The sequence below is a fragment of the Cyrtonyx montezumae genome, unplaced genomic scaffold, assembly GCF_038088225.1.
Source record: "Cyrtonyx montezumae isolate F1298 unplaced genomic scaffold, pur_monq_1.0 scaffold_34, whole genome shotgun sequence".
Classification (NCBI taxonomy): domain Eukaryota; kingdom Metazoa; phylum Chordata; class Aves; order Galliformes; family Odontophoridae; genus Cyrtonyx; species Cyrtonyx montezumae.
Window position 1 is genome coordinate 1,904,133 of NW_027072039.1, and position 18,345 is coordinate 1,922,477.

Below are 18,345 nucleotides of genomic sequence, written 5' to 3' on the forward strand. Positions count from 1 at the left end.
CAAACAGAGACATTCTATAATTCTCGACCTGTGGCAGCAGGGCAGTGTGGGAAGCTGAAAAGAAGATTAAAGCATATCCCCATCAAAACCAGAACAGTTGCTTTTTCACCAATTGTCAGTTGTTGTCCTTTTTCCACTGCTCAACCCATTGCACAATCTGATCCAAATTTCTCTCTAGGTCTTCAGGAGTGTTGCTGGGTAACTGGTGTACAATTTCCTTTCTGTATGACAACATAGCTTCCTCATAAAGAGTCTGAAAAATTTCACACTGAATATTGTCTTGTAGCTTCTTCCCTTTGTAGCCCCTGTAAAACATAAGAACAACACTGAGAGCCAGCCTCACTTATACAAAACTATGAAACATTTTATACAAGATGAGTATCTTACAACTTAAAACAAAATAAGCTGATGAAGAATACACAATAGTAATTTGCTTATTTACTCTCCTCACATACCTGCTTTCAAGCCTGTCATATAGAAAGGAGTTGTCTGTACGAAGTACAAATACTATGTGAAACCAGTGTTCAGGGAAAAAATCACAGCCGTGGTAATCAATAATAACTCCACCCTCATGCATTTTGTCTTCTAGTTCATCAATCACCTACAATGAAAAATAACACCCAGAGAAAGATATGCCTACATGAAATCACAGAGGGTTGAAATAAATATAAAGATATTGCTTTTTTAAGCATAACTTACCTTGTCTTCATCCAAAATTGGGCATTCATACTCCTCATCAAAGCCATCATACAGTTGTTCTGCAACAAAAACGATATGTGCATGATTGAGAGATAGCAGGAGTTATTGAAAATATTTAGCTATGTTTATTTTGGCTAGATGACAGTAAGATAGCACAGAGCATTTATAAATTTATATTTGTTAATTAATGCAATGTAAATTATTGTCACAGAATCACCTCTTTAACAAATTCCACCCAACATTTTTCAATTAAGGGAACTCTGTCATATTTTTGTCTGCAGTATAAAACACACATTAGAAGCGGAGAATGACAGAACCACAGGAGCCCAGCACTCTGATAACATGGCCCACCTTCTTTTGCCAGGTCGCCCACGCTGATGTAGGTCAGCCCGGTCCTTGATGCAAGCTCTTTGCCAAGGGTGCTTTTGCCGACACCGGGAGTACCTAAAAGACAAAATTCTACATACAGAACAGGCAGAGACAGGCAGGCAGCTGTTCAGGCAACCTTCCAGCAGGACGGGAGCAAAGCAGAAAACTTTCTTTAGCTAATAAGCAGTGAGTTCGTACAAGAAAGCAGCCAAAATGCGGCTGAGAAGAATGAGATGTCCAGCACGCCTGCAGTACTAAACAAGAAGAAAACTTCGTGCATAGGTGTGATTCTGATTGGGGCGGGAGTAAAGACAAACCCACTGTCCCAGCTCTGACACCGGTCCGCCACCTCACAGGGCCGAGCGACACACGAGGTGCACATGGCCTCACCACTGCCCCTCCCCTTGCCGCCACGCGGTCCGGACAAACTTCGGCTCCGCGCTGTGGGTAAGCACGGAAACCCGATCCGACCCGGCGCGACCCGTCCGGTCCCAGCCCAGCCACGCACCGGTCAGCAAGATATTAGGCAGCCGCATGCTGCAGACGCTCAGGAGTCACGCGAGGGGTCCTGCGCAGCCGCCGCCGCCGCCGCCGCCGCCGCCGCCGCACAGCGATGACGTCACGCTCCGGCAGCGCAGCGCGCAGGCACGCCACGGGCAGCTAAACGGAGGCGGCGGGAAGGCCGCGTCGCGGCGGGAGGGGACCGGGTGGACTCCTTGGCGCTTGGCGCTGCCCCCGGCGGGTAGGCCCGGGATGTCCGGGAGCGCAGCGGGGCGGCAGCAGCTGGCGCCGGCAGAGGTAGGGCTCGGGGCAGTCAGTTTAAGACCGAGCGGAGGCAGTGTGAGCTTGACCCTAGCGTAAGGAGGAGGGCCACCGAAATGATCCCAGCCTCCCTGCGAGGGCAGGCTGAGGGAGCTGGGGAAGAGAAGGCCGTGGGGAGATCTGGGAGCCGACCTGTCAGTATCTGCAGGGGGGTTATTACAGGGAAGGAGCAGACTCCTTAGCAGGGTCTGTTGTGATAGAACAAGAGGAAATGGCTTCAAATGAAAAGAGGGGAGATTTATCTTGGATATAGAGAAGGTTTTTTTACACGTTATAAGGCATTGGCAGAGGTTGCCCAGAGAGCTGGTGTGTGACCCATCCCTGGAGGCAGTCAAGGTCAGGCTGGAGGGGGCTCTGAGCACCTGATGGAGCTGTCCCTGTTCATTGCAGGGGAACTGGAATAGCTGTCTTTTAAGGGTCCCTACTGAAACATTCTGTAATTCTGTTAATAGATGCTATTGTTCGTTGCTAGATAGTAGTACAACCATCTTAAACAGCCTCATGAATGTGTCTACAAGATATTCCCTATACACACTTGATACAAATCTCACATTTTCTGGAGATAGTTGCATCCATTTACGGAGAGAAGGGTAATACAATAACAATGTCAATTTCTTGTATTTTACCAGGTAACAGATCGGTTGGTCCATTTGTTTGATGATTTCTTTGAAAGTGCAGACATTTCTTCTAGTACAGTTCCTGAAAAGTCACTGAAAGGCAACTCTGGAAGAAATGGTCAGCAGAAGAAAGACCTGTCTGCTGGGCTGGGATGTAGCAAGAACAAAGTTTTGTCAAGAAAAAGAGCAAAGTCATCCTTAGTAGATCTGCCTCATAACAAGACCAGACAAAGCTGGAACCAGTCTCAAGATGAGCCATGGGTAGATAAGTACAGACCAGAAACTCAGGTATGAAAGATTTTAAGTGCACGTTTATTAGTAACATTGCATATAATCCTTTTCTTTGTAATCTGTCTTGATCAGGCTTTAAATATTTCTAAGGGCTGTGAAGTTCTAACTAGATTTATATACAGTCTGGCATGAAGGTTTTAATGTGCAGTATATCTTTAGGAGGTATACCTCCTACCAGGCTTTCTAAGAATAAAAAGCTACTGATGCTTGCTGTGCACCAACACCTAAGCTTTTGAATCTGTTGTCAAATCTGACAGTTATGAATTCAAGGAAAATCCACAACTGGACAAAGGAGAGAGAGATGGGTTATTGCAGCACTTGTATTTTGTATTTAAAGTTATAGTATTCCATCTCTAGAGAGGAGCTGAGTCCCAAGACTAGAAGTTTAAAATAATCTATGCAGTGTTAGAGTCGGTATGGCCTAACAGGGATCAGTTCTAGCAACATCTGTAAAGCATTCTTACACAGTCATGCTGGAGAATCATGTTGTTATTGTAGGAATTGTAAGTCATTCACTATTTCCACGCTGGAAGGAATGGAACATTGGTTGTTGGAGGAAACAAACTCTCATGATTGCTCCTAATTTACTTCTAAAATGTAATAGATGTAACTGAAACATACGTGTACACAGCTGTTAATTTGGTCAGCCTATATTCTGTTCTTGAATTTAATCACTGAAATTCTAGAAACTGCAGTGCACACATAGAAAAGCTTTTCATGTATTTTTCATCTTGTTTTAGAACGACCTTGCTGTGCAAAAGAAGAAAATTGAGGAAGTTGAAGCCTGGTTAAAAATGCATATATTTCAGAGGCAGCCAAAGCAGGTAATTTTGCTGCAATTAGCAGGTGGAAGTGTAAAATTGCATAAGCAAATTGGACTGAATTTTACTTTAATTTCAGAAAAGCAAACAAAGCACAAGCCAACTCTTAGTTTTTTATGAAGTAGTTCTATTGCATTATCAGAAATCTCTTTAAGAACACAGACATAGATTAAGCGCTGAACTGATGTAAAAACTCTACACTAAGACACCTGATGCAGTAGGATGTTTTAAATTTCTGGATTGTTAGGAAAGCATTCTTATAGAGATGCATCATTTAGTGACTAGTGTTCTTCAGACTGATTCTTCTGTTCTGTTTATGTCACATTGGTATGGCATGTGGAACGCATTTGACCAAGTAGATGCTGGGAGCAGGCCTTGTGGAGTCCTGTTCTGGCTTTTTCTGAGTACTGAACAGAGAATTAAAAACTCAACTATCTACCTCTCTTTTTCTTTGTAAAAGAGAACCATTACTATGCAAAAGATAAAAGAACTCAAACAGTGTTCATCATCCGTCAACATTTAATCTTTATTCCTGATGTTTGGGATTATTTTCTTGGTGTCAGAGTGGCTGTGTTTTGCTGTTAACTGGTCCTGCTGGCTGCGGAAAGACAGCAACTCTACAAATATTAGCAAAAGATCTTGGTGTTCAAGTGCAAGAGTGGACCAATCCAGTATCTTTAGACTTCACAAAAGATGACTTAAGAAATATATCAGGCCGTGGTAAGTATTTTATTTTTTCAGATAATTTTGTGATTTTTTTTTTGTATGTGTCAGGGACAAAAGAATAAAAAGAAATAGACACCAAAGTCAGATCAATGTCTATATAAGCTACCTTCTTGGAGTTCAGTAACAATCTTACTTTTGCTTTTATGTGAGAAGGGATTTAGTTTTTACTGTGTTTACTCTGAAATAGTTGGCAATACATACAGAGAGCAGTGTAATGTTTCAAATACCATTTGAACTAGTTAAATAAGAATGTATCTTTCTCTGAGTCCTCCAATGAATTCTACCTTTTAGAAACTATCTTTTATTTGAAATGTTTGCCAAAAGGTTTTGCTGTTGGTGTTCAGTGGCTGTTATCTGAAGGTAGCATGGATGGGTATTAGTTGTGGTAGGTATTTGTGTTCTACTTTGTATAATATAGAATACAAATTTTTAATTGGTTTTCTTTTTCAGACACAAATTCTCACATGTTTCCAAGTCAGGCCCAAGCAGTTCTTTTTCAGGATTTTCTACTAAGAGCAAATAAGTATAACAAACTTCAGATGCTTGGGGAGTCCTCAGAAAATGATAAAAAGCTTATTCTTATTGAAGTAAGTGAAAACTCTTATAATAATCTTGACATGCTAACTAGCTGCTGCTAGAGGATTGTTGTTGGCAGGAATTCAACTACTTTACTGCAGATGAGTTCTTGGTTACCTTTCAGGCCTCAGCAGCTGGCTGAGACCACATTCTGCCTATGCTTGAACTATATATTCTATTTGCTAGGCAGAAGTTGCACACTAATTCATGTACAGAAATAAGTACTACAGAGTCAGTGAACTGTAGGGTTTGGAAGGGACCTCTAGAGATCATCATGTCCAACACCCTGCCAAAGCAGCTCCCCAGCCCAGGCTGCACAGGTAGGGGTCCAGGTGGGTCTTGAATGTCTACAGAGAGGTGCTGGAGTCTCCTTCTCTGTGCAGCTGTGCCACTGCTTTGTCACTGCACTGGGAAGAAGTTCCCACACTTTTGTGCAGAACTTCCTATGCTTCATTTTGTGGCCATTTCCCCTCATCCTATCACCACACACTGCTGAGAAGAGTTCATCCTCGTCCCTTTGCCTCCCGCTCTTTAGATATTTATGGATGTGGATCAGATCCCTTCTGAGTCTTCTTTTTGCGAGTCTGAACAGACCCAGGTCTCTCAGCCCTTCCTCATAAGGGACATGTTCTACGCCCTTTATCATCTCTGTGGCTGGAGGGCAACCACAAAAAGAGATTGAAGCACTACTGAGAAATTCACGCCATGGTTTGCTTTCTGGAAATACGTATGCATATAAAAAGGCATACGTAAAAATACACGTTGCCTGAGGATGCAGGAGAGTACAGAAGTGGCTGAGAATTAATAAAATCGTAAGGCATTTGAAATTTACCTATCTCATAAGCCGTAAGGGGAAGATCCAGGAGAAGGCCTTATTTTCACAAATTCAGGAATATAAAACACTACTGCATTCTTTTTGAACTTCAATACTTCCATCATTGTTTTCTGATAGAAAGATTTTATAAATTAATAAAGTAACCTGCAAACTTTGAAGAAAAAAAAAACAGAAGAGGGAGAAGTTCTAGCTCGGTAATGTTGTCTACTGTATAACTTAGGAAATGTAGTTTCCCATGACTTCTGTTCATAAAGTCACTCCCATGTCTTCATCCTCTCATATCTGATATAGTGAAGAAGGCAAGATGTAGTATAGCTGCTACTTTGTGTATGTCTATTAGTTTTGAATAGAATTTTCTAACAGGCAGTGTTGTCACCCAAGGGTGTTTCTTAGGAAACAAGATTAGAAAGAAAATGCTTCTTCTAGGTGCTTGTTTTTCCATAATAAAAGAAAGAGCTATTGTGCTTCACCCCCTCCCAGCCCCACCTCCTGGTGTTTTTCAGCTTTAGCCAGACCAGATTTAGTTGAAACCACCTAACCCGCAATAAAAAACGTGTAGCAAAGTAGCATGCCTTATGTCAGTCTGTGGGAGAGAATATTTACACCTGAATGTAATGACAGCAGTTAATTTGTTTTGAATAGGACATGCCAAACCAATTCTATCGAGACCCTAGCAGTCTACATGAAATTCTCAGGTTAGTTATAAATAAGTTTTTCATGGTTAGCCTTAGCCACTTTGCACTATAGTGAAGTTTGAAGCCTGTTACACTTATTTATTTTTCACTTTAGGAGGTTTGTACGTACAAGTAGATGTCCTCTTCTATTTATAATATCAGATAACTTCAGTGGAGACAGCAACCAGAGGTTACTATTCCCAAAAGAAATTGTAGAGGAGTTGTGTATATCAATTATTAGGTAAGATCTTTTGTCTCATTAACAATTTATTAAGATGAATGAGAATTCAGAAACTAATTCATTTTTTTTAAATTTATACAACAGCTTCAAGCCTGTTGCACCAACGAACATGATGAAAGTTCTTAATCGAATAGCCACAGCAGAAGCTAACATGGTAAGGTGTCAAAACTGTAACTTCTGCACAGTCCTGGGATCAAAAGATTTCTGGCTTTTACATCTGAAATATGTTACTCATTTTTGCTATTTGCTTGATTTTTGATCAAATAAAAGCTTTTTGCCCCCCAGGAGTAAGGAAAAAAAAAAAAGCTACAGCAAAATACAAGGAAGAAAAGGGAAAGCCATCTTGTTTTTAAGATGAGTTCTTTTTGAATCTCTGTCTGAAGTTGCCTCTGAAAGTTCTGCCTTCTACAGAATCCATATGTTTATAACAACTTGCAAGGATAGAAGTCATTTTTATGGTCTTCAGTAAGACCTGAAGAAGTCATTAACCTAAGCCTTGTATTCTCAAGCTACTAGATTACAGTCTAGTCTAATTCTCAGTGACAGTTATGAAATAAATGTGTGTGTGTTGTCTTCTGTATTCTTGAAATGTAAAATACTGTGATTTATTCATAGGTTCATAGGTACATTAGGTTGGAAAGGACCTACAAGATCATCTAGTCCAACCATCCTCCTATCACTATCCCTACCCAACTACTAAATCAAATCCCTTAGCACCTCATCTAAACGCTTCTTGAACAGCGCTAGGGACGGTGCCTCAACCACCTCCCTAGGCAGGCCATTCCAGTGCCTGACCACTCTTGCAGAGAAAAAATGTTTCCTCAGGTCTAATCTAAATCTTCCCCGGCGCAACTTGTGGCCATTCCCTCTCGTCCTGTCAGTATTTATCAGGGAGAAGAGGCCCACCCCCTCCTCACCACAACCCCCCTTCAGGAAGTGGTAGAGTGCAATAAGGTCTCCTCTGAGCCTCCTCTTCTGCAGACTGAACAACCCCAGCTCCCTCAGCCGCTCCTCATAAGACTTGTGCTCCAGACCCCTCCCCAGTTTTGTTGCCCTTCTCTGAACATGCTCCAGGGCCTCACGTCTGCTCCAGGACACCTTCTTATAGTGAGGGGCCCAAGCTGGAGGGCCCCTTTCAGCTGGAGATCTTACCTGGCCAAACCATATATTGTGTTCTAATTTTTGTTCTAATGTTGTTCATGGCCTGAATCGGAGATGGGTACCTGTAGTAAAAATAATACTCAAATATGTCTTTTCCCACTTAGTAATTTTGAATGTTGTTTTTCCCTGTAGAACAGAGAGAAGAATTATGCTCCTGATAGAACTTCACTAGAGTTGCTTTGCAAAGGTTGTTCAGGTGATATAAGAAGTGCGATAAACAGTCTCCAGTTTTTTTCTATGAAAGGTAAGTATCTATGATTTTGGTGAAAGTCAGTGATGTTTTGATGACATCCACAGTGAAGAGAAACTGTTCACTGTTGAAGCTCCATTACATGGTCTGTGTGAAAAACTTTTTAATAGATTACTGTGGTGAAAGGGAGAAGGTTTTGCTGTTGTTGTTGTTTGTTTTAGCAAAATGTGTTGGTTATTCTGCTGTTTACATGTAACCTCAATATCAACTACTAATAATATACATGGGTTGTTCACAAAAGTAGTACCTTCTCTTTATTTCCATGGAAGCTATGACAGGTACAGAGAGCACAATATACTGTTTGGTAGAGCAGACTGTCAGGTAAAAAACATTTTTTCAGCTTACTCACCACCATTTAGCTGTACATCTTCTAAACAAAAACCTGTGTGATGCACTTGAAATAGATTGCACTTGAAACCTGTGTGATGCACTGGTGTAGGTGAACCACTGTTACCACTGCTGAAATGCACTGCTCACCACCTCACTGCTCTCTGTGCTCACCACCACTGTTTGGTCTCCAGAAGCATTCAGCAAGCACTGATGAATGTCAGTGGGTGCCGTTTTTTCTACAAGGAGGAATTCAGTGGCATGCCTTTGCTTCAGCCATACTTCCATGTCAGGCACCATTCTGTCAGAGTGCCCTTTTGCTGCCATCTGTCACGTGGCAACAACGTGTAATGGGATATTGGTGGGAAGGTTCCACCCTTACTGCCATCCAACCAACATCCACCCCTGATGCTGTGGGCCAACATCATATAATAGGAGGCATCACGTTTGGAGCAGTCCTCATATCTTTGCTGATGTGCTGTCGTAATGTAATGTATTGATCTCTTTTCCTCTTGATACCTTGATATTTGCTGTCAGTATTTGTTTACAGATAAAAGCTTTTATGATACAACCTTAATTTGGAAGTGAAATTTCTCTGCTTGGTTCTCTTTGTACTTAGCTCTACTTAAGCAGCATTTCTGAAATAGCCCGCTGAATTTTTGTGTGTAATGTCTAAAGTGATGGTTCTTAAATTGAAAATCTGCAAGGTAGCATAACATATGCTAAAATATTGATTGGATAGAATAATTTTTTTCTGAAGTTCAATGCAATAGTAGCCTTCAAAACACAGGACTAGACAGTGTTCAAGTCAAACTTAAACTGGGATTATTTCAGATGTAGAGAGACTTATTACCATTTATTTTAGTAAGCACTAGAAGTCAAAATGTATAAAGAAAAAAAGTGGATGGAAGTTATATAATCTTTATATTTTATTTTATTTTTAAATTTAATTTTTAATTTAATTTAATTTTTATTTTATTTTATTTTTTAATCTGCACTCTAGCACATGTAGTTAATTCTAGAACCATTTAGATGTTGTCAGCATTTACATTCAACCTAAAAATAATGAAGTGAATTTAACTTTTGACTTCTGTGGTATGTCTTAAAGCTAGCAGTAAACTTGTTTCTGTTCGTCACCTTTCCATTTCATCTTTCAGCACCATGAAACAACATTTAGCTCCACGTTCCATGTCTCTGTAGCTTGGCTTTTAGAGTTTAAAAAAAAAAGTATAAAATTCTTCTTAGTAAAAATGTTTTGATGGTGGTGGTGCTGTTAAATGCACAAAAAGTAGGTTGGGAATACCTGAGAGGAGTTTGTTCTAGCTTACTAGTGGATGATAGGGAGCTTATAGAATCACAGAATCACAAGATTGGAAAGGGCCTACAAGATCATCTATTTCAACTGTCCACCCATTACCATTGCAACCACAGGCTACTAAATGATATCTCGTAGGATACATACACATACACAGTCTGGTCGTTTTTAAGGCTAGATTTTCTATGTTAACGGGAAGTAAACTCACTTTGAAAGTATAAAAACAGGAGTGTTATGGAGCTTTGGAGAAAACAGGCCTACGTTCTCTTTTTACGTTTTTTTCTTTAGATGCTGACAAAAAGATCTTGCTTGGTACTGAATAGAAAATGTTAAGTTGCTCAGGTGTGATTCAGTTAGATAGTAGGTAGCCAGTGATGTTTTGGGGAGACCTCACCTCCGTTTTCATTTCCTGAATACCATCAGAATGCAGAATTTGTTTTACAGATTTGTGATTTCTTTGTTTGTGTTGGGTACATAAATATGTGTTCACTTTTGTGATATCAGTGGGTAAAAGGGATTTGTGGTAATCTTTGGAGACGAAAAAGCTTATTACTTAAAGAATAATTTCCTCTAGTTTGGAGAGCATTTGCTGCTAAATCAAACCTTGGATTTGATAATTGCAGAAAATGTAATGGGAATATTATCCCTATATATTTGCAACTTTCTTACTTGTACTTTATACAGGACACATTTAAAAGTTAGGAGACACACAGAGCTAGAGAAAGTAAGGAACAATATCATATTCTTTTTTAGAATAGCACCTTAGCTATGGCTTATGGGCCGAAATTTAGGTAGTGGGGTTGCCTTCCTAAGAAATGAGCTTTCTCTTAAGTGACTGCATTTATAAAACTTTCTGTATCTTGAATTTTATTTATTTATTTTACTCTAGGTACTTTATTCTGTCTGTGCTTTTATTGGTAGACTGCTCTTTGGAGAAAGACTTCTGGTCAAGGAAGAAACGGAGCTCCACACTAAAAAGTGAAACAGCAGCAGCAATGTGTAACTCAAGAAAGCAAAGTAAATCGGATACTTCAGAAGACCAGGCGATACAAGCTATTGGTGGCAAAGATGCTTCCATCTTTCTTTTTCATGCTTTAGGGAAAATAATTTACTGCAAAAGTAAGAAAAGTTACTTATTCTTCCTTTGTAAATAAGAAAAACATGTCAGCTGTTAATAGCTAGTCTTCCCTTAAATAAGGCTAGGGTGATCTCTAATTAACATGTTTTGTCATTGGTAACAGTATTAAACAGCAATAAATATTTTTGGTAGCTGAGATTGCAGCTTTCTGTATCTAGAAGAGAAATAATGCATACTTCATCAGAGGATTACTACATATATATGATAAAAAATGTAACTATTTGCTTTACATCCATGTGCTCTTATGCACATGAAGATAGATAGCCAACTCATTTGTTGCTTTGCCCAAAAGCAGAATTTTCCTTTGTGCAGGGTACATAGTTGTGTCATTATGTTCTATTCTCATATGTTTTCTTAGAGGCTACAAAACAGCCTTGCAGCCTTTTAGTTGCTGCCTTTCCTGTTTGGGTTTGATTCCTGCTGCTGTCTCTTCCTCCCTACTTTTTATTTCAAGTCCCTGGTTTGAGAACTATCAGTCATAAGAATGTGATTTATATGCTGTATTACTATCTGTAGTCAGCTAAATCAGAACTCCTACTGCAATTTTTCCACCTTTGCCTAATGATTGACAGAATCTGCTCCAAAATCAATTAAGAAATAGTAAGATGAGAAAGCATGAAAATCTTCAGGTGTTTTTTATTTTATGAAGCATGATATAACCAATTACATGCTGTTGACTATATTGACGTGGTTGTAAACACCTCTATTCGAACTGGAAACAGTGCAAGCTAGGTGTTGGTAAAGAACTGAGTGTGATGTCTAACTTGACATGTGAAAGGTTTCTGTTTGTGAAGTTGCATGCTTCTGTTCTTTCTCCCATCTAATCTGTTTTCTGATTTTTGAATGTAACAGCTGAAGTGACTTTTTTTGCTTTGTTACCTTTACCCAAACTTTTTAGTAGGATGCTGTAATGTAACACTATTTCTGGTACTAAAAAGACTATGAATTGTACAATTCCTTTTAGGAGAACCACTGTCAGAATCTGAATTTCCTCAGCTGCCTTCTCACTTATTAGAACACCGTCGAGATGCGTTGCTTATCCATCCTGAGGTACATCTGCAATTTTGATTCAGAGAGGAAAAAAGAAAAACAAAAACAACAGACCTGAGTGATTGATGCCAATTCTCAGGCACAGTGGCTTTCTCATTAATCTCAATACGTGCATACTCAGTCTATCTAAGTTAAAGAATAATTAATCTGGAAGGGACTTGTGTAGGCTAACTTCAAAGACCAATCAGATTCCCGGTCCTGTTGAGTTTTGAGTATCTTCAGTAAGTCAGAGAAAGCCTCTCTGGAAATGTGGTGGGAGATGGACTTTTTTCTTGCTGTAGACTGTGCCCATTGCCTATCATCCCTCTGCTGTGCATGATTGAGTGGAGTCTTGAGTTACCACCTGCTGGAGGTTGAAGACAGCAATGACTCTTCCAGCCCCTCTTATCCTTCTTTAGGAACAAACAGATTTTGTATATGAATGGTTTGGAGACCTTAGAAACTATCTGGTTGCAATACTCTGCCATGAGCACGGTCACCTCTCAGTAGACAGAGTTGCCTAAAGGTTCACCCGACCTGAGATGTTCTAGAGATCATCTTTGTGGCCCTTCTCTGGACCTGGTTCAACAGGTCTGTGTTCTTCAGCTGTGGGTGCCAGAGCTGAATGCTGTACTCTAGATGGGGCCATATGAGGGCAGAGTACAGAGGGAAAATCACCTCCCTCTGCTGGCCACTCCTCTGTTGATACAGCCCAGGGTATAGCTGGCCTTTGAGCTGCACACTGATGCTGCTGGGTCACACTTCATTCGCTGGTACTCCAAATCCCTTCTTTGTAGGGCTGCTCTGCTCCCAGTCCACCATCTCACAGCCTGTTAAGTACAGGCTCAGACCAGGCACAGGACCTTGCACCTGGCTTTGCTGTGAACTTGAGGTTTCCATGGGCCTGTCTCTCAAGCCTATCAGGTTCTGATGTATGGCATTCTTTCACTTTTTGGTCATGTGTGCCAGCTCCCTCTTAAAATGTGTCATAGTTTTATAGGATGCATTTCCTTGCATACTGTGTAAAATCTGAATATCTTTCTTGTCCCCATAGGATATTGTGGAAAAATCACACATGTCTGGAAGCATGTTTACTTTATACCTTCACCAGAACTACGTAGAATTTTTTACTGACATAGATGATGTTGTGAGAGCCAGTGAGTACTTGAGCACTGCTGATGTCCTCTGTGGTAACTGGAATGTAAGTGTTGCTTTATTATGTTTGTTTTCTAAAACATTTTTTTTCTTGTGCAACTAGTGAGTGTTTTGCTGTAGTTGATCACTGCATGTTATATACTCTACACTGCGTATGTGTATATATGTGTATATATACGTGCTACAGTAGGGTATAGAAAACACTTTATATAACAATGTAAAATATTCTACGTGATTTTGGATAGAACAAAAGTGTGTTAAGATGTGTCAAAGGCTGTAGGTTTTTTCCTCTGGAGAACAGGAGCTGGTGTTCTGCTTGGCTCTCACTAGAGATTCTGCACTAACCTAAATACATATGGGGCATGTTGTGTCACTGCAGGTACAGGCTTTTTTTTTGTTTGTTAGTTTGATGTCCTATATGCAGAGATGGAGTTCATCTGATGCCCATGTTTTTTTCCTAGTCACGGCTTGTGATGGAAGAATACAGTGCATCTGTGTCTACTCGAGGTGTGATACATTCAAATACATCAAGAGCCTTTGCCCACTGCCAAGGAGGGACGGGGTTCCGGCCTTTACATAAACCCCAGTGGTTCTTTATCAATAGCAAGGTAAATGCTTGATGTTTTGAGGAAGTTATTATGTCTCTTAGTGATTTTAGTTGTCAAATATGGTATTTTGACATAAGCTACTTCTGAAGAGCATTTGTATGAAGAGGTCCGTTTGCATTGTTTATTCCTTCAATGGAAAAATAGAACAGAGTCCTCTGATAGTGTTCCTTTTCTCCAAATTGGCATAGTTCGGGGATAGTTTTAATCCTAAATTACACAGTTAGTGTTGAAATTTCTAGAAATACCTCACATTATAAATGTAACTTGAGCAGTTCAAGTTTCATTCAACTCTTCTGTAATGAATTACTGCTGTTGTACTTTGTTTTTCTCAGAAGTAGGTTGCTGTGAGATGTTAGAGCTCTTGGCGTTTTGTTTTTGGTTTTTTTTTTTGCATTCGAATGTGTACCTGCCCTGCTGTCTGCCTATATAGTTGGGGAATATGATAATAGAAGTATAAAAACTTCCAGAAACCTTTAATGTCTGGCAGAAGACAAAAGTGAAGGCATCTACCATTGTTTTTAAATCTGTATATCTGAACTCAGCTATTTCTGTCTTTCCTGGATTAATTCTTCAGAAGCCTGTGCATGGTCATCCGGGAGACCAGAAAGTTATTCTGCTGCTTTTTGTCATGCTGAATGTATACATCAGTTCTGGTTTAGGAGGGTTTGTACATGCAGTTGTTTATTTTTTCTTTTTTCCCCAACTCTTGCAGTATCAAGAAAACTGCATTGCTGCAAAATCTCTCTTTTCAAGCTTCTGTTTACCACCGGAGTGTCTTCAGACAGAGCTATTGCCTTACCTTGCAAAGTTAGCAAATCCAATGAGAAACGAAGGTAAGGTCATCGTAACTCTTGGGTTTCAGTTTTGTTTCCGAATATTTATATGCTTTTTGCCTAATGTAAGATAAGCCATGAGAAGACAGTTCATGCAGAATAATTTTTCTTTGTATGATACGTAATCCAGAAATTACTGTTCAGAAAACTGGGTCATTTACACTGTGATGATTGCCTTGGCATCTAGGTGAATTCATTTTGTAGGCTGTGTATTAGCAACTACAGAACAATTTAACAACTGATGAGCGATTATTTTATTGTGTAGGGAATCTGTGAATATGTCATAGCAGTTATTTAAGCTTTTTTGATGGCCAGATTACTGCAGATTTTTACAGGACTTTTGAACTTATGAACTGCTCATTTTTCAGTGTGTTTAATTTGATGCGTGTTATGATGTACTCAATATAATACTGGTGATTCTTTGTTCTCAGCTCAGATTGCTTTTATCCAGGATGTTGGAAGGCTGCCATTGAAAAGAAACTTTGGGAGGTAAACTTGCCTTTTACTTTCTTTGAGGGAATAAAATGCTGTCTTTGTTTTCCTTACCAGATTCTGAGGAAGAACCATTTAATACAAAGAACATCATTAGTGTGTATCTGTGGTGTGATATTTTCCACCCTTTGGATCACGACTGTTCCTTATTTTGGAAATTAAAACTGTTTGCAGTTCAAATCAGTATATAATTACAATGTTAACAGCAACATATTAATTATAGTCTTAGTTCTAATTCTTATTTAGTTTTTCTTTTCCCTCATCATACGAACGTTAATTCTGTGTGCTGAACATACACGTGTTTGTCTAGCACTGTGATCTGGTCTAGACTTTTTTTTTCTTTGCAATCAAGATTTAAGTAAGAATAAAAATGAATTGATGCAACAAATGCAGTGTGCTTTGCCCATTGTTTATCATGACACAAAACAGTGCTACAACTTTTGACAAAATACTTCCTCTTTCTGTATTCTAAGAGGGTTAGGAAGGTGCCATGAGAAGTTTTTCATATTCCTTTAGAGCAATTGTACACATGTAGAACTAAAACTACTTGAAGTGCTTTCTCTGAAGTTAGACAGCAGTGCTGATTTTATTTTGTGCAGTGGTTTCGTAAAACTACAAGTACTGAAGTTCCTCCCTCATAGGAGCACTGCAGCTGCTGTGCTACAGATGCTGTGCTCACGGGGCAACAAGCACGATGTGTTATTCTCTGTGACTGATGGGCTTTTTGAACTATAGGAATCATTTACACAACTAACACATCGATTTCTTTTCTAAATCTTGTTTCTTTGAGAACCAAGTGGTTTTAATTTTGATTGTTCTCTCTAATGTGAGATCATGGTTAACTGGACTGAGACTAATTTCTCCTTTTCTGAGCAAAGAGAAAAAGTTTGTCAGGGCATCTGACAGAGCTTCTCATCACCCTGTAAGGTTACTGCAGAACCACCCTGTTCTCCAACAGATACAATAAAAGCCATTTTGGCTGCTGGTTGTGAAGAAGCAGAGGTATCTTCATAATCTCCGTAGTCTAAACCAAAGCATTTACAACTTCAGTAATTGTAGACTTCCCTATGCCATTAATTTTGTTGGCAGCATACCTCTAATTATTGAGGAACTTTCTGTACCTGTGTTAGGAAGTTGTGTATGTACATTTGACTTTATCAGGGGAATTACTTTGAAATTAAGACTGTCCTCTTCTTCATTTGTTCACCTTTTTTGAGAGGAAGTATAAAGAAGTTTAAACACTTTAGTAGTAAGCATTTGCTTCCTGAACAAATCCTAACTGGAAATAGTTTAATTTTTTGTGTATTAAGTAGTCTGTAACACAGCTGTACATTCACTATTTCAGTAAGAATGCTGTATTTATTTATTTATTTATTTTACCTTCATCAGTGGGATAGGAATGGCACACTGTAGTAAGGAAACCGGCACTGGGGACAGTGAGCATATGGCATGTGATGAATTGGAATTAAGTGTTCTGACAAGTTCTTTGTTAGTACCTTTGGGAAAGTTTATTAATACTTTGTAAAGCAAGAGCAGTTTTAATGCAGCATTGATATATAAATGGTAGAAAAATTAAAGTAGGAATACCAAAAGGAAGATAAAATGTAAAAAATTTCTTTTCGCATCTTGTCTTAAGTTGCCTGTTTCAAGTTCGGTCGCTGCCCATCGTGAAGGACATTCCATGGGCTGCTGTCAGTCTGTTCATTGTCAGCAGTTTGTGTGCTTGAGGAAAGGAGTAAATCCACTGTCACCTTAAGGAGAAACTTCAGGCAGCAGTGGGTGCTAGAGGCTAGCAGAACACAGATGTGTTTTGGTATTTTGTTGTTGCCATAGCTCTGGTGTGAGGCTCTGTATTGCTTTTCTTTTCCTGAGATAACTTTGTCTTCTGTAGTGTCTTGTGCAGCTGATACATAGTTTTGAGGTCTGGGCTTAAATGCTTATACTTGGAAGATGTACACCGAGGTGTAAAACATGATGATTAAGGCAAGAATATAAATTAAATGAAAAAAAAAAAGGGGGTGTGGGAAGAGAATGTGTATAGCTTGAATTAACTACAACTGATGGGGGTACTAATGCCAGAAAATGCAAAAACTGTTCAGCGTCAGTGAACAGGGAGGGCTTGGGTGGTGTGCAGGAGGTGTGGGAGAGCAGGAATGCAGTGGTTGGTTGGTTTGGCTGGGTACATTTTTTGTTTGATGGTAAGTTGTAATGGTTATTTTACAGGTTAAAGCTTGAAGCGCTTACTGATAAAGATCCTGGAGTTCCAGACTTGCTTGCTGGTTATGAGGAAAACCCTGCTGAGATGCATGCTGCAGAGATGGCTGTACAGGTGGGGGAAAATAGAACAAATGAGAATGACTGGGATGGATTGCCCCTTTCATCCAGCCAGCACAGTGGAAGTGAACTGCCTTGCAGTCAGCCTCAGCCTGTTGCTGCTCAGGTAGCTATGGAGGAAGATGAATTAAACATAGAGGAGTATGAGAGTGACTAAGTTCAACAAAATATCAACCACTTACTTAGCTTTTAGATTATTATGCAGCAAAGGCCTTTGCTAGAATGAGTATAGTATGCCAAACAGACTTAGGTGGGCCAGGAGGCCAAGTCTAAACATACTGTGCCAGTATCAAGACGCATTTCTTTAGCTTCCTCATAGCTTTGCAGGATCAGACCTGATGGGAATTCTGAATCACAGGCTATTCCCTGCCTGTTCTGAGCCATGAAACTACACTGAGACAAAGAGAAAATAAATTGAATAGTTTGAGACTGTAGCTAATCAGAGCCACTCAAGTTATTTGTTTTGTTTTTTAACACATCTCAATTTATTTTGGAATTATACAATGTGCTCCTATTTTACACATTTGGTAAATTATCAGTGTTTGAAAGTTTTTCTGAAATGTGTATCTTCAGAAAAATCACTGTTTGGAAGCTTGAACCTTCTGAAAGAGGAGATTTAAGGGGATATGTAAAAACTTTATCTTGTATTGATGATGTAAATAAAACTACTGTATTAGCAGTGTTCTGTAATCGGCTATAGATATTTCAATGTGTTTAGAACATATGTTGTACAACATTTAACTTTGGATTCATTTTTGACAATTTTTGATAATTTATTAAGGTGAAAATACAACAGTTAAGCAGAAGCCCTTGTTCTTTTTTTTATTCTGAAGGAAGTTAATGATGTCATGTAGTTTTCCTCTTCAAACTACGGTTAGGCTGGAACAAAGAATAATCGTATATTTGGTTACTGAGACTCAAAAGTGGTTTGTCTTCATCTGAATAGTCTGTTAAATACTTATTGTTCGTGTCCCTGTGTGAAATCAAAAATCCCTTCGTGTGACTGGGATTATTTCATAAAAATAATATCTA

The 18,345-nt window shown here is 39.4% G+C and overlaps 2 protein-coding genes across 2 annotated transcripts; one reads left to right on the plus strand and one right to left on the minus strand.

Moving 5' to 3' along the window:
• On the minus strand, positions 1 to 1,633 carry AK6 (adenylate kinase 6). The gene is made up of 5 exons (XM_065745197.1): positions 1,577 to 1,633; positions 1,051 to 1,143; positions 700 to 758; positions 456 to 601; positions 1 to 305 (listed from the first exon to the last, which is right to left on the minus strand). Exons 1-5 carry the CDS (start codon positions 1,602 to 1,604, stop codon positions 116 to 118), a joined length of 516 nt encoding a protein of 171 aa, XP_065601269.1. The 5' UTR covers positions 1,605 to 1,633; the 3' UTR covers positions 1 to 115.
• Positions 1,634 to 1,795: 162 nt separating this feature from the next.
• RAD17 (RAD17 checkpoint clamp loader component) lies at positions 1,796 to 18,013 on the plus strand. The gene is made up of 16 exons (XM_065745200.1): positions 1,796 to 1,866; positions 2,520 to 2,795; positions 3,539 to 3,622; positions 4,183 to 4,339; positions 4,796 to 4,932; positions 6,399 to 6,451; positions 6,546 to 6,671; positions 6,756 to 6,825; positions 7,965 to 8,076; positions 10,646 to 10,843; positions 11,827 to 11,912; positions 12,946 to 13,092; positions 13,508 to 13,654; positions 14,367 to 14,487; positions 14,919 to 14,976; positions 17,203 to 18,013. Exons 1-16 carry the CDS (start codon positions 1,822 to 1,824, stop codon positions 17,468 to 17,470), a joined length of 2,085 nt encoding a protein of 694 aa, XP_065601272.1. The 5' UTR covers positions 1,796 to 1,821; the 3' UTR covers positions 17,471 to 18,013.
• Positions 18,014 to 18,345: the final 332 nt, after the last annotated feature.